This window comes from Saimiri boliviensis, chromosome 15 (genome assembly GCF_048565385.1).
Source record: "Saimiri boliviensis isolate mSaiBol1 chromosome 15, mSaiBol1.pri, whole genome shotgun sequence".
Classification (NCBI taxonomy): domain Eukaryota; kingdom Metazoa; phylum Chordata; class Mammalia; order Primates; family Cebidae; genus Saimiri; species Saimiri boliviensis.
Genome location: NC_133463.1, coordinates 35,593,833 through 35,610,147, shown reverse-complemented (window position 1 = coordinate 35,610,147; position 16,315 = coordinate 35,593,833). Strand labels below are relative to the sequence as shown.

Here is a 16,315-nt window from a genome sequence, read left to right as displayed (position 1 = left end):
GTTAATAAAATAAATGTTTTAGGCCATTAAGATATGTTGTGGTTTGTTTCCCGTGATAGATAACTGAAACAGGCAGTATTAATAGGATTGATTATATTTTGGAAGTAAGGGAGAAGAAAGACTCAAGATTGTTAGCCAGGTTTTCTGGGTTTAGCAGATAATGGAAAGCAGTATCAGACTGTAGTGGTTTATTTACCCACTTAAAGCAGTAAGAAATTTCCAGGGTTTAGACAATGTCAGCTGGGGTGCTAGCCATGCAGTAGTTACTTAAGAGATGATGATTGTCATGGATTTTTTTTTTATAAGAAAAACAAAGCCTTGTGATCAGTTTGTTTTGATAGTAACAGCTTTAGTAGTCTTAGGAAATAAATATCAAAGTAAAGAAGATGAAATATAGTTTTGGAAGAGGGAAGGCAAATAGTGATTAAGAAGCTAAAAAATTACTTTATCTGTCATTCTAGCAACTGAAAGTCACTATTAGCACCTCTTGATCTACTGTTATGATATTGATATTCATTATAATCTCAAAATATTTAATGGTCGTTTTTAAAAATTCTTCACTTGCTTTTACTCTCTTACTGGAAGAGGCCTTGTCTCTAACAGCATTCTCTCAGTGAGGCCTTCCCTGGTCATCCAATTTAAAATTGTAAACTTCTCATTACTCACACTCTATTTCTCTTTTCAGCTTAGTTTTTTTTCCCCCTTGGCATCAAATCACCATCTAACATAGTACCTCTTTGATTGCTTTTCTTCCCCTACTAGAATATAATTTTCTTGAGAACTGAATTTTTTGTCTTTTTCATTCACTGCTGCAACAGTGTTGAGTATGTAGTAGGTGCTCAGCAAATATTTGTTGAATAAATAAAGTAATTTCTGAATGCCAAAGGAAGGATTGATTTCTGTTCAGAACACTTTCGGTTCAGAATGTATTTTATAATGTTCAAGTTTTTGGAAATCCACATCTAAGTGTGACACATACATGTGTAATTCTAATGCCTCTAGGACTCATCTTATCTGGGTGCTATTGGGGTTGTGATAATAATCAAATGTTACTGTCCACAGCTCCCCTCCCTCTCCTTTTGGTCTCTGTTTTAATCTTTTATTTGGAAAATTTAAAACATTTGCAAAAATAACAAGACTAGTATAATGAAATGCTGGTATGGTTTGGATTTGTGTCCACTCCAAAATCCCATGTTCAATTATAATCCCCAGTATTGGAGACTGGCCTGGTGAGAGGTGATTGGATCCTGAAGGTGGAGTTCTCATGAATGGATTAGCATCCCCTCAGTGCTGTTCTCCTGACAGTGAGTGGGTGAGTTATCCTTAGATCTGGTTGTTTAAGTGTGTAACGCCTCCTCCGTCTCTCTCTTCCTCTGGCTCTGGTCAGGTGAAATGCTGGCTCCCCCTTTGCTTTACACCATGATTGTAGGTTTCCTGTGGGCTCTCCAGAAGCTGAGCAGATGCCAGCACCATGCTTCCTGTACTGCCTGCAGAACTGTGAGCTAATTAAACACCTCTTTTCTTTAAAAATTACCTATTTTCAGGTATTTCTTTATAGCACTGTGAGAATGAACTAATACAAACTCCTATGTATCTATTACTCAGCGTTAATAATTGTCAGCATTTTGTCAATCTTCTTTAATCTGTTTCTTCCACCTGCTTTTCCCCCAGATTATTTTAAAGAAACTCAAGATAACATTTTATTTTACCTGAAAATTTCAGTATGCATTTCTGAATGTTAAACACATTTAAAATAAATACTACCACCATACCATTTTCACACATGACAGAATTAGTAATTTCTCTCATCTAATAGCCCATGAACAAATTTCCCTTATTGTTTAAGGTGTTTTTATTCAATTGAGGATTCAAATAAGGTCCAGGCATTGCATTTGTCTGTGCTTTTCCCTAAGTTTTATTTACGTTATAACACTTTTCCTCCTTTTTATTAATGCCTTTAATTTGTTGGTGAAACCTTGTGACATTGGACCAGGACCAGTCCTGTGAAATCTTCTGTGTTATAGATTTGACTGAATACTTCCCTATAATGAACTTAACTTATTCTCTAGTCCTCTTTTTTGTAAATGGTGGTTAGATCTTGAAACCATGATTAAATTCAGATTTAATTTTTAGACAAGAACATTTCATGGGTGGTGCTGCTGTGTACTTTTTATTAGACTACTTCATAAGGCTTGTTATATGATTGTCTCAATTTTATTGATGCTAAAATTGATTAGATTGTTATTAATCTGCTCACTTGATTATAAAGTTCCTCATCAACCTTTCATCTATTACTTTTAGTCTCCAATTATGATTTTTGCATAGCCCCATCATTTTATTACAATTTGCAAAAATTGTGATTATTCTAAAGTTATTTTTTTCTGTCTCATTTATTCATTTCAATTCTCATGAATAAGAACTTTATTAACTATTAAGTTATTTTGAAATGCAATTTGTCCTGAGAGAGCAGAATAAATGCTTACATTTTTTTCTTTTTCAATGTTCAGGCAGAGTTGGTGCCATAGTAAGTCCTAGTGTGATTAATTTAATGTTTCTTTTTTAAAAATGCCATTACAAACTCAGATTTTAATGTGTTTTGGTGTGTTTCAGTCTACTCTAGATTATTTTTTTCTGATCCTTAGCATTTTCCATCTTAGACGAGTGGAAGTTCCTAGAAGTTCACTTCTAGGTCCTCATTAATCTCTGACAACTTCAACATTGCAGGCATAAGCTATCTTAGGCTTACCTTATACATTTTCTGTCACAAACCTGGACCAGCTGCCTTCCCTCCCTATCTTTCACATAGGAAAATAATCTAATGCATCCTCCCTTCAACATGGTAGATCTCAGAATGTTCTTGTTTCTATGATACACCAATTCTGTAATTAGAGGTTCTAAAGCTTTATAATAAAGAACTCTAATCTCTAATGGTTACCTTCTTTGTTTTCTACTTCTTTTCCAAGATCATGACTGAGAGATTGTTAATAAAAGCATTGAGCGGTGGTAAAAACACTAAGATCATTACTTTGAATGGGAAGAAGATAACAAAGATGCCCTCAGCAATAGGAAAACTGCCTGGCCTGAAGACTCTAGCCCTTCAGAATAACCTAATCCCCAAAGTGTGCCCAGAGTTATGCAACTTAACCCAGGTGAGGAACCCTGTGTGTTTTGTTTTATTTTGTTTTGTTTTGTGTTTGAAGATGGAAAACAGGAAGAGAGAAAGAAGGGGTAAGAGACAGAACAATAACCTTTGATCTATGGAGACTTAGGTCTCTGGAGGCTTAATGTGGACTGTTGTTGGAAAGGCATCAGAAGGCTTTCTCCCTTAGGGAATTCCATGTGGTAGGGAGAGATGTTTCAATTTATTCATGTGCTCTTTGGCCCATGTCTGGAATCAGGGGATTAGGTCTTGCCACACTCATCTTTCTGGAGGCTGTCATCTGGAAAAGGGTTGGAAGCCTGGATCTGCTAGTCTACCTTGAGGGCTCACATCTGGAATTAGTTTTGAGGATCCAGGAGATGCTGTCCTGAAGCTTTTTGATACAGAATGAAGAGACATTTAGGATATAGGAAGGGAGTTCCTTTTCAATTTCTTAGGGCAGGCTGAAACTTTGAAATGGAGTGTTGGCGGGGAATATGAGGAGTGGACATTTATTTCTTCTGAAATAGTCTTTAAAGGAAGCTTAGTATTTTAAATAAAAAAAATTTTTTTTTAAAGAGCAATAGTTGACATGAATGAATCCCAGATGCTTGTGTTAAACCTTTCTGCCTAACAATGTGAAACTCTAACTGCCAAAAATCTTGAAGTTGAGAGAAGTCAAGGGATATTAACTTTGTAATTTTTTTTTGTTCACTTCTGAATTGTCATCAGCACAGGAAAAACTTATAAGCAGCTAAGGTATTATAGCTCATTAATTTTCAGTTTACAATTCCAAAAAATAAATTTGTATTTTCTTACTTTCACCCTACCTCATTTCCTTTTAGGTTTAAGAAACTGAATTTGTAATCTGTAGTTGTATCTTTATAAGAAATAGGGTAACATTTACAAATTTCCCCCTTCATTAGTAATTTCAGAAAGTACACTTATAGTTACAGGACAACAAGGACTTGGAATTTTCTAATAGGCAAAAGAATTTGGGACTTGACTAAGTCATGAACCTATTCTCTCCCTCTACTTGAATTTATTTCTGTTAAAGTAATACTAACCATTAGTTACAGAGAATTAAATATTACAAAGAGCTTATAGCAAGAAGCTATCTTCTGTCCCACTTACCCTCATCCCCAATCCTGATCTCCATATATAACCACTTTTAACTCACCTTTTTTCTTGATTTGTCTATTTCAGACATTATTTTTCTTCATCTTCTAGATACAGTTATATTAATTTATCTATTGTATATTGACTTACATCTGGAATCAGAGGATTAGGTCTATAGCTATCTTTTACAGATAGTATTATTACACCTTTATTTCTTTCATCAACTGTAGTCTCTATTGACTCTCCACTTCGTAAGATGACAGTATCACTCTCTGTAATCTGCCTTTAGCTGTCCTTTCCTCTCCCCCTTCAAAAACTCTAAAGTTTTTCTTTTTTAAGACTTACAGCTTTTATATCCATTTCAGTTATAACCATAATTAAATTTTTGTTTTGTGTCTTGGGTAACTCTAAAGTTCCAAAAATGTTTATTGTGCTACTAAATATTCACATGGAGTCAATCAATCTGTGATTATATTTTCTTTCTTATATGCAATTTGTGTTCTCTTGGAGTTTCTAATCACCTTTCCTTTGTTCTTATGCCTTAGCTTTATGGTGAAATCATTTTATTTCAAACTTGACCATATTATTTTTTCTGTCAAATGTACTTTTCCTTGACAGACTTTCCTCTAAGACTTTTCATCCTTTTGCCCCAATCTAAGTTGATTGCTATCTAGGTTTGCTGGATACTGTCAGCCAAAGACATTCTCTTTGCTGCTGTCTTAAGTTGGACCCACTGTTTCCTGTATCCCATATTTTCCTCTTGGCTTGCTCTCTTAGTTTTCAGGAGTCTCCAGAAATCATCCTACTCTGGGTATGTGGTAGTTAAATTGTTCAATCCCTTGCATATCTGAAAATGTCTGTGTTCTTCTCTCACACTTGGTGAATAGTTGTTTAGTAAAAAGTTACAGATTCCAAAATATATTTCCATAGGAAAAAGCCCCACAGTTCTGATTATCATTACATTGTTTTCTTCTTGTGGCTCCCTTCATTACTTCCCTTGTCATTCTTCTATTTAAGGGTAACCTACATGTTGACTTCTGTTTGTTCACTCTCAGTTCCTTCAACAGGGAGCTGGCTCAGCCCAGTGCTTACTTTTAAAGAAGATATTACACTATTAAGAATTCAACTGATTTGAAACTAGGCTGCTTAGAGTTTAGTCTATCTTTAAAGTACTTTACAGATTCAGGCCAATGGCAGTATGTTTAGCTGTTCATAAGCTAATAATTTTTCCTATACAGAGTCTTGGAGGAATTGTGGAATTTGGGGAAAAAACACCTATTTTTCCTATGTAATGGGAGTTCTAGGAGCAAGCTAGAAACCCACAAAGAATGGTTGTAGATTATCACACAGTTTAGATGTATAGCTCCATCCCTCTCACTGTTAGTAATAAAGATGGCCTGGTACGGTGGCTCACACCTGTAATCTCAGCAGTATGGGAGGCCAAGGTGGGCATATGGATTGGGCTCAGTAGTTTGAAACCAGCCTGGGCAACATAATGAGACTTCATCTCTACAAAAATAAAAATTAACCGGGCATGGTGGCACATGCCTGTGGTCCCAGAGGATTGTCTGAGCCTGAAGTGTAGTTGAGATCATGCCACTGTACTCCAGCCTGGTCTGCAGAGCAAATCTGTCTCAAATAAATAAATAAATAAATAAATAAATAAATAAAGGAAAGGCAGATGAAGGTTTCAAAGAAAAGGACAGCTTAGGGAATTGAAAAGAGCCCTAGATGAGAGTTTAAAAGTGCTGGCACAACTTAACCGGTTAAACAGTTACCCACTACATACAAGGCACTTAGTTTCTTTGGATCTCAATTTCTGCCTTCATTTATTTAATTCACAAATAAATATTGACGACCATCTGTGTCTCAGGCACTCAGAACTGGTGATTCAGCAATGAGTAAAACAGATGGAAATCTCTGCCCTCACAGAGTTTATGTTCTAGTCAGGAGTGATGTAAGAAACAAATAAGCAAAATAGGACGTGAGGCAGTGATTAGTGTTAAGGGGAAAAATAAAGCAGGGAGAAGGGGCAGGGCATGTTGTGACATCCAGCTGATATGACTGATGCCATAGAGTGTCCTGTGGGCTTTATAACTTAATATGTATGTCAAAATTCAGTTATCATAATTCTTATTCTAACAGTTTTCTCTATAATTCCCATGTATTTTTAAAGTTAATTTGAACTCTTTCTTATGTTACTACATGTCATACCCTTTAAATGTCATACCTCAATAATGTTTAAAGCTATCTATCTACCTATGACTATTGTTTCATTTTGTTTTACTTCTACTGTGTTTATCTTTTGAAGTAACCTTTTATTATCATACAAAGTCCAGTTTGCCCCCAATACTGATTTTTTGGTAATATTTTCCACAGAATGCAAAGTATTAAAACAGTCTTGATTTTTTTCTTAAATTCCTAAAACAAAAATATTACTTATAAATTTCTTCACTCACAAAATGGTAACAGAATAACAACATTAACCATTTATTGGGAGCCAACCATATTATCAGGAGCTCATCATTCATTTTCTACGACCTTGCAAGGAATGAGGTCTCCTTGGAGGTTTCTTTCAGCTGTATTGTGTTATTATTCTATATATTTAGTATGAAATGTATCAGAGTAGGGTATTCAATTTATGGTTCTTAAAAACTGAATTATCTAAAGATGGCTGCTTTGAATACTACATGTATTGTCCCCTCCTCCCGTTTGTTTGCATAGTTTTTTTTTTTCTTTTAAGAGATGGGTATTGCTCTGTAACCCAGGCTGGAGTGTATTGGTGTGATCATAGCTCACTGCAGCCTTGAACTCCTGTGCTCAAGTGATCCTTCTACTTCAGCTTCACATGTAGTTGGGGCTACAGGCATGTGCCACTACTCCTGGCTAATTAACTCTGTGTGTGTGTGTGTGTGTGTGTGTGTGTGTGTGTGTGTGTGTGTGTAGACAGTCTTATTTTGTCACTGAGGCTGTTTTTGTACTTCTGGCTTCAAGCAATCTTTCCACCTCAGCCTCCCAAAGGCTGGATTATAGGTGTGAGCCACCTCACTTAGCCTAGAGTGATTCTTTTAATAAATATTTACCATTCATTGTCCTGCATCTATGCTGTTCTCAAGGTTACAGATGTACACAAAGTATGGTCCCTGCCTTCATGTTTGGGGATTAAATTAAATGTTAATATATTTAAAGCTCATGGCTAGCATGTAGAAGTTTTAAATACATTTTAGCTACTGTGCTTAGTGTTACCATTATGATATGACTAGCAACAATGATAAAATGAGGGGGTAGGTATTCTTTAGTAAATATAGATCCTACTTCTGTTTTTCTTTGCTAATTTAACTATTAAAGCTCTCGAAAATTTCAGTCACTTCTAATGACAATGAAAAAGTGGGTTAACGTCCTATAATTTATGATGAGTGCATGTGGGCTGTGACCCTTGAAGTATGGGGATGTCAACAATTTTCAAAGAAGCCCTTTATGAATTTTAAGAGCAAAGATCTTGTCTTGTCTCTATTGCTTTTTACTTACTAAATCACATAATGTTAACATGAGTGAAATGGAAGTAATTTGCAAAGTCCAGCTTAACCAAACACATGTAGGAACAAAGGTTTCTTATAGGTAAAACAAATAGCCATAACCTCTAATTGTGTGTAGCACTGTTGACATGCATCATAAAGGCCAGTGGCAGTGTGGCAAAGTTCCCCATAAGCTGCTCATGTGTGCAGCTGCCCAGGACAAAGACATGGTCTGCCATAGATTTTTATTTGCCCTTAACCAATTGACAGTAAATAAGACCAACCCTAATCATATTTGAGTAGTTTGTAAACTTATTGTGTTCCTAGTTTCTCCTTTTCATGCTTTTACTGTCCTTAATGACCCTCTACACTTAACTAGTTGTTGAATATATGAATGAATGAAGTTGAATGAACCCAATCAACTTCATTCATTCATATATTCAACAACTAATTATATGTGCCTGCAGTGGAGTAGACACTCTGCTAGGTGGTAGCAGTATAAAAAGCAACAGTCATTCATATGTCTCTATTAGGTTTAGTGGAGAAAGGTAATGAAATATACAAATAAATATAATATTACAGTTGTGAAGTATTACAATTTTGCTGTAGGAGAATTGCAAAAAATGAAAAGTGCTGTGAAGGAGAATTGTGTTGTAGTATGAGTCTCTAGCCAGACAAATCTTGTGCTATGAGAGTCTCTAGTCAGAGAAGTCAGAGAAAGTGATTGTGAGGAAGTGCAAATTATCTAAGATCTAAAGCAACCTTGTTCAATCTGCGGCCCGGGGGCTGCATGTGGCCCAGGACAGCTTTGAATGTGGCCCGACACAAATTCATAAACGTTTTTTAAAACATTATGAGATTTTTCTGCAATTTTCTTTTTTTAGCTCATCAGCTATCATTAGTGTTAGCGCATTTCATGTGCGGCCTAAGATAGTTCTTCTTCCATTGTGGCCCAGGGAAGCCAAAAGATTGGACACTACTGATAAAGAATAGTTATGCAGAGGAACAGGAAAGGAATGACCATGAGCAAAGACTTCCCCTAACTCATCCTCCCTGGGCATTTTGGTCCCACTTTCTAACACAAGAAGAACAGAGAAGATCCATGTCATTTATACTGTTTGTCAGCCTCAAGCCTTTCTCTTTTCCTGTTCCATCCACTGGAAATCTTTTCTTCCTCCATCAATTAGGTAATGCCTCTTATTTTCTAAGCCTGGCTATCAAAATAGGGATTCATTATCCTGTTTTGTTGTGTCCTGTCCTGGTACAGGGTCATATAGTAAGTACCTTTTCTCCAGGAACCATTCATGTCTCCTTTGCCTCTGTTTTCATGGTGAGGCCTGTATTAGGTCTCCAGAACCCCTGCTGGAAATCAGCTTCTCTCTCTGCTGGCAGGCATCTAGAAAAGACCCAGCCTTCTTTTTTCCTTCACCAGTGATATGGAACAATTCATACTCTATCTGTACCTGCCTTGACTCATCTGAAAAGTGGGCCTCATCATTCTTAGCTCCTAAAGTTGCCATCACCATTATTTACCTATTATAGAATGCCTTGTCCATGTTGGTTACATAGAAAATTCTAGCCAAATCTTCATTCAAACTTCCAAACACAAGATTTTACCTTTTTAATTGAATGTCATTCTGATAATTTAAAACTCTTGTCCTTCCTTCTTATTCTTTCCTTATGAAGTTTCTGATGGGATATTAAACCTTGATAATCTTTTTACTGTTAATGCTAGTAGAGAATTCTCCTTATATTTCGTGACACTGAGCTTAATTTTGGGATTTAAAGGGCCAGCACTAAGAGGTTGTGGGGGTCTCCATGAAATATCTAGAGATTAGATACTATGCTGGCCCATGGAAACTTGCCCTCAATTTCCAGTGAAATTATAATTGTTTTGAGAATTATGACTTTGTTAGGAAGTTACTGCAAAATTAAATAGTAGCTTTGAAATTGTTAGTTATTCATATAAATAAATTCCTTCAGGAACAGCTAGACTCAGAAGCAGTTTGGCAGTTAACACTGAACAGCGGTTTTAAGAATGCCACAGATTTCTTTTAAAAAAGGTATTTATAAGAATTAGTAGATTGAACTATAAATTGAACCTTCCCCCATACTTTGGCTGTATACATCCTAATTCAAAAGTGTAAAAATCAATTATTATTTTCTCATTAATTTGATTCAATTATTTTTGTAAAATAGTTTACAGAACATGACACATATATTGTATTTGATTATAGTAAATATGAATATTCACTCTTCTTAAGGTAGTTAAAGATTTATAATTCACATAGTAGTTCAAAGATATTTATACATCTTATAGACAAATAATCTAATAGTTTATTCCAAAATGGTATAACCGTGGTTTAGTTTAGGAAGACAGTCTTCCTGATAAAGATGGACATTTAGTAATTTTTAAAATACTTAAAATGGTTTTATCTGTCCAGATATGGTGGCTGACGCCTGTAATCCCAGCACTTTGGGAGACTGAAGAGGTGGGTGGATCACCTGAGGTCAGGAGTTCGAGACCAGCCTGACCAACATGGTGAAACCACATCTCTATTAAAAATACAAAATTAGCTGGGCATGGTGGTGCATGCCTGTAATCCCAGCTACTTGGGAGGCTGAGGCAGGAGAATCACTTGAACTTGGGAGGTATAGGTTACAGTGATCTGACACTGTGCCATTGCACACCAGCCTGGGCAACAAGAGCAAAACTCTGTCTAAAATAAGGGGGGAGGTTTATCTAAGTTAGTCAAAACTGAACAATTAAGATATATAATAATTAGCTTAGAGTTGTCTAGTGATGATTAATAGCTACAAGTGTAGAATAATTAAATATTAAGAGAGGCTGTCTGGTCCAAGTTCTAGGATTACATATGATAGGCACTACATTGAATTGAATATAGGGGTTAGTAAGAATGAGCAGAAGGCTAGAATAAAGAAACCATGCAGCTCATTAGAAGGAACTAAGTCAATCTGGGCAAATTAGAACAGATTGAGCTCAAAAGATATTTGATTAAAAAAATGTGGAGCCATAATGAATATTCTACAGTTTGAGTCATTACCTTACAGAAATGATCTAAGCAGGCAGTATTCAACTAATATTTATTGAGCAACTATTCTATTCCAGATGTTGTTGAATATTAGATGAATGACACATAGACCCTGTCATTGCAAATTTTCCAATTTATTAGTAGAGGTAAAATATACACATGAATCATGAAATCAACATAAATGTCCATAAGTGATAGACTGGATAAAAAATGTGGTATATATATAGCATGGATTACTATGCAGTCATAGAAATAATAAGATCATGTCCTTTGCAGGGACATGGATAAAGCTGAAGGCCATTATCCTTAGCAAACTAACGCAGAAACAGAAAACCAAATACCACATGTTGTCACTGATAAGTGGCAGCTAAATGATAAGAACACATGGACACATAGAAGGGAATAACACACTGGGGTCTATCAGAGAGTGGAGGCTGGGAAGAGGGAGAGGAGCAGGAAAAATACCTAATGGCTACTAGTTTTGGTACCTGGATGATAAAATAATCTGTACAACAAACACCCATGACACAAGTTTACCTATGTAACAAACCTGAACATGTATGTACCCCTGAACTTAAAAAAATTTTTAAAAATGAGTCATTATAGTATAAATAATAATAATAATTGATAATTGATAATAGAAAGTATACCATACTATGCAAATGCAAAAGGGGGATGCCTTCATGGGGAAGATGGTAAATGTCAAGGGGAAGCATTAAACATGGAAACCCATTACATCTATTGGAGAACCAAGATATTGTTAGTATATAATGAAAACAGAATCCTGAACACATTACTACCACAGAAATGATAAGTAATTTTTATCCAGCAAAACTAGCAGTCCTTCTCTGGCCATTTTTCTTGTTACATGAAAATGTCATTCAGAAGTGACTGTGACCTGGGACCCACAGCTGTGATGACTCTGCATGCATCTGAGCTGAGCTCCAGACCCAGCTCTGCAGCTGCTCTGTATGCACTTGCATCTCAGACAGTGGCACCTCGGTGGCCCAAATATGCCCATGTGCTGGACTTAGCACCAAGGGTCATTCCCTTGGCCACAACATTCCCCATAGAGTGAAAAGAGATCAGCAGCACTCCAGCACCATTTACCACCAAGAACTCCAATATATGCAAATCAATCAATGTGATGCAACACATTAACAAAAGGAAAGAAAAAAAAAATCCAGATCATCATTGCAATAGATGCAGAAAAAGTGTTTTTGAAAAAGTTCAGCATCCATTCGTGATTAAAACTTTCAACAAAGGGCCGGGCACGGTGGCTCATGCCTGTAATCCCAGCACTTTGGGAGGCCGAGGCGGGTGGATCATGAGGTCAAGAGATCGAGACCATCCCAGTCAACATGGTGAAACCCCGTCTCTACTAAAAATACAAAAAGTCAGCTGGACATGGTGGCGTGTGCCTGTAATCCCAGCTACTCAGGAGGCACAGGTTACTGTGAGCCAAGATCGCGCCATTGCACTCCAGCCTGGGTAACAAAAGTGAAACTCCATCTCAAAAAAAAAAAAACAAAAACTCTCAACAAAATAGATGTAGAAGAAATTTAGCTTAACACAATATAGGCCACATATGAAACTCCCACAGCTAACATAATAATGGGGAAAAGCTGCAAGATTTTTCTCTAAGATCTGGTACAAGGAAAGTATATTTAGTCTCGCCACTTCTTTTCAACATAGTACTGGACATCCTAATCAGAGCAATTAAATAGGAAAAAAAGAAACGGCAACCAAATCAGAAAAGAAGTAATGTTACTTCTGATAGCAGATGACATGATGGTGTACATATAAAACTTTGGAAACTCAATAAAAAAACTGTTAGAACTAATAAATTAATTCAGTCAAGTTGCAGGTTATAAAAAACATACTAAAATCAATCATATTTCTATACACAAGGAAGAAAGTATCTGAAAAGGGAATTTAAAAAAATCAGTCCACTTACAATAGCAATAAAAAGAAAAATACTTATGAATAAACAACCAAAGAGGTCAGAGGTTTATACATGAAAAATTATAAGACATTAATAAAGGAAGTTGAAGAAGATACATGTAAATGGAAAGACATTCCTTCTTCATAGATAGGAAGAATTAATATTGTTAAAATGTCTATATTACTGGAAGTAATCTACATATTCAACACAGTTCCTATAAAAATCCTAATGATATTCTTTACAAAAATAGAAAAAAAAAATTCTAAAATACATATGGAACTAGAAAAGAACCTTAATAGCCAAGACAATGTTGAGCAATGACATAAAAGCTAGAGGCATCATACTTCCTGATTTCAAAATATATGACAAAGCCACAGTAATCAAAACAATGTGGTTTAGGCATAAAAACAGATACATAGACCAATGGGACAGACTAGAGAGCCCAGAAATAAATCCACATATGTATGATCAACTAATTTTGGAAAAGGGTGCCAAGAACATACACTGGGGAAGGATAGTGTCTTCAATAAATGTTGTTGGGAAAATTAGATATCCACATGGTAAAGAATTAAATTGGACCTTTATCTCATATGGTATACGAAAATCAACTTAAAATGGACTAAGGACTTTAACATAAGACTTGAAACTGTGAAACTACTAGAAGGAAACATAGGGAAAAATCTTCTTGACATTGATCTGGGCAATGATTTTTTGGATATGACACCAAAAGCAAAGTCAACAACAGAAAATATGAACAAATGGGATTATATAAAACTAAAAACCTGCATAGCAAAGGAAACACTCATCAGAATAAAAAGGCATCTTACAGAATGAGAGAAAATATTTGCAAACCATATATATGGTAAGTGGTTGAAATATAAAATATATAAGGAACTCATGCAATCAATAGCAAGAAATAAACAACCTGATTTATAAATGGGTAAAGGAGGATCATTTGAGACCAGGAGTTCAAGACCAGCCTATACAACATAGCAAGATCTGTCTCAAAAAATAAATAAATAAATAAATAAATAAAAATAAAAAAAAAAAGGTAAAGGACCAAAATAGCCATTTTTCAAAAGAAAACATATAAATAGCCAATAGGTATATGAAAAGGTAGTCAACTTCCTTTGAAATGCAAATCAAAACAAAAATGAAATATTACTTTACACCTGTTAGAATGGTTATCAGAAAGACAAAAAGTAAGTATTTGCAAGGATGTGGCTAAAAAGAAATGTTTGCACATTGTTGGTAGGAATGTAAGTTGGTATAATCATTATGGAAAGCAGTATCAAGATTCCTCAAAAAATTAAAATAATATGATCCAGCAATCCCACTCTGGGTATATATCCAAAGGAAATGAAATCAGCATGTTGAAGAGCTATCTGCACCCCCACGTTAATTGCAGCGTTAAGTCACAATAGCCAAGGTGAACCACATATATGACAGTGGTCCCATAAGATTGTAATATTGTATTCTTACTGTACCTTTTCTATGTTTAGATATTTTTTGATACACAGATACTTACCATTATGCTATAATTGTCCATAGTATTCAGTATGGTAACATGCTGTATTGCATAGGTTTGTAGCCTAAGAGCAATAGATAATACCAAATTGCATAGTAGGCTTATAGTAGGTGGTTAGTAGGCTTATACCATGTAGAGTTTTGTAAGTACTATGATGTTTACACAATGACAAAATTGCCTAATGATGTATTTCTCAGAATGTGTCCCCATAGTAAAGTGACACATGACTGTATATACAATGGAATATTAAATTTAAAAAAGAAAATTCTGTCATTTGCAGCAACATGGATTAGCCTGTCAAACATTATACTAAGTGAAATAAACCAGATGCAGAAAGACAAATACTATGTGATTTTATTTATACATGGAATATAAAAATGTCAAACTCAGAACCAGAGAGTAGAATAGTGGCTACAAGGGTCTAGGGAGAGGGAGATGAGGGGAGTTATAGGTCAAAGGGTACAAAGTTTCAGTTCTGCAAGATAAACAAGTTTTGGAGAGCTAATGCACAATGATGTGACTAGTTAATATTGTATAGTATACTTTGCTGAAGGGGTAGATCTGAAGTGTTCTGATCATATACACACACACAGAAGTTACAATAAACAGTTTAAGATAAATAAGTAAGGGAAGCTGTTAAATAATAGGATGAGATTTTCTTTTGTGGAATATCTGTTTTATTTAGAGGTTGAAAACCACATGCCTCCAGGCAGGCAACATATGAGAAAAAGGGACCAGGAAGGAACTGTGGTGAACTGGTAGCTCATATGTGCATAGTCAACGGTGGCAGTCCAGCCAGTCCGCAGCACTGGTGGGTTTTTGTCACAGTAGGACTGTGTATTTAAAGATTCTGTGGAAACAAATATTATTTTTTAAAATACTGTGTTTATTAGTCAGACCCAATTTCTGAGCAAGAGTTTAGGCTTAATTCAACAAATGGGATGCATTGCTCTCTAAGCACTAAAGTATGCAGGAATATTTCTTCAAATTTTTCCAGTCTAAATGTTACTTAAATTTTTGCCCAAACACCTGGGAAGATGTACCAGTTTCTTAGTTTCTATTAGATATCTCCCTTTTTGCAATTTGTAAATCAAAGTGATTTTCTAAATGCCTTCAAATAGGAGGGGACAATAGAATTGCTTTTAGTAACTGTGCCTCCTCACTATGGTTAGAGAGTTCTGGGGGAAAAAACAAAGCTGACCCTGGAGATGCCCCTTGGCACTACCAGCAAGGCTGCTTCAGGTTCCTTGCCTGTGGCTGTACCTGCACGTGGAGATCCTGCCAATCCCACCCATATTTACGGGTATCACTCCTGCAGGTAAACCTAACATGCATGACTCTTCACTCTGAGCCTGGTAATGAATATATGTGTGTAATTTAATCATGATTTATAACCTATTAAATTTAGTATCCCTATGCCTAATATAAGAGTGTCTGTGAATTTAGAAATATTTGAAAAAATGAGTAAGAAATTAAGAAAATAAGCAGGTTTAATTTAAAAACCAGTAAAGTGTCAATATGTATGTATGTATGTATATATGTATGTGTGTGTGTATGTATGTGTATGTGTATCAAGTGTTTACCACATTTATATCACCATATATGGCTAACATTTTACCCTACAGTGTTTTCCTGGGCCTAAAAGATTAGGATTTTATAATATATGCTATTGGCCAGGCACTTTATTAAACTGTCTCTAATCCTTAGACAATCTTAAGAAGTAAATACTAGTATTCCAATTTTTATAAAGAAATAGAGGCTTAGGAATTTGAGTGAGTTGCCCACGATCACATATCCGGTACATTGCATAGCGGACAGCCTGTGCTTTGCCCCCTGCACAATACAGACTCAAGAGTGTACACATGATAGGACAAGGATATTTAAAGTGAGAAATCCATGTGTTGTATTCCATTTGTCTGTGTGAGCATGTGTATGTGTGTGAACATATATGTCTGTATACATATATATGTATCATGTGCATGTGTATGACCATCTGAGCAATAGTAAATTCTTTTT

General features: G+C 35.6%; 1 protein-coding gene across 5 annotated transcripts in view; it reads left to right on the top strand.

The window, feature by feature from the left end:
* The window catches only part of LRRC69 (leucine rich repeat containing 69), a 129,712-nt gene that overhangs the window by 185 nt on the left and 113,212 nt on the right, over positions 1-16,315 (top strand). For all 5 annotated transcript variants that reach the window (XM_074386881.1, XM_074386880.1, XM_074386884.1 and 2 more), the window contains exons 2-3: positions 1,213-1,312; positions 2,964-3,149. In XM_074386881.1, the coding sequence (XP_074242982.1) occupies positions 1,265-1,312; positions 2,964-3,149 (234 nt within the window). In that variant the 5' untranslated portion in view covers positions 1,213-1,264. The remainder of the gene's footprint in view (positions 1-1,212; positions 1,313-2,963; positions 3,150-16,315) is intronic.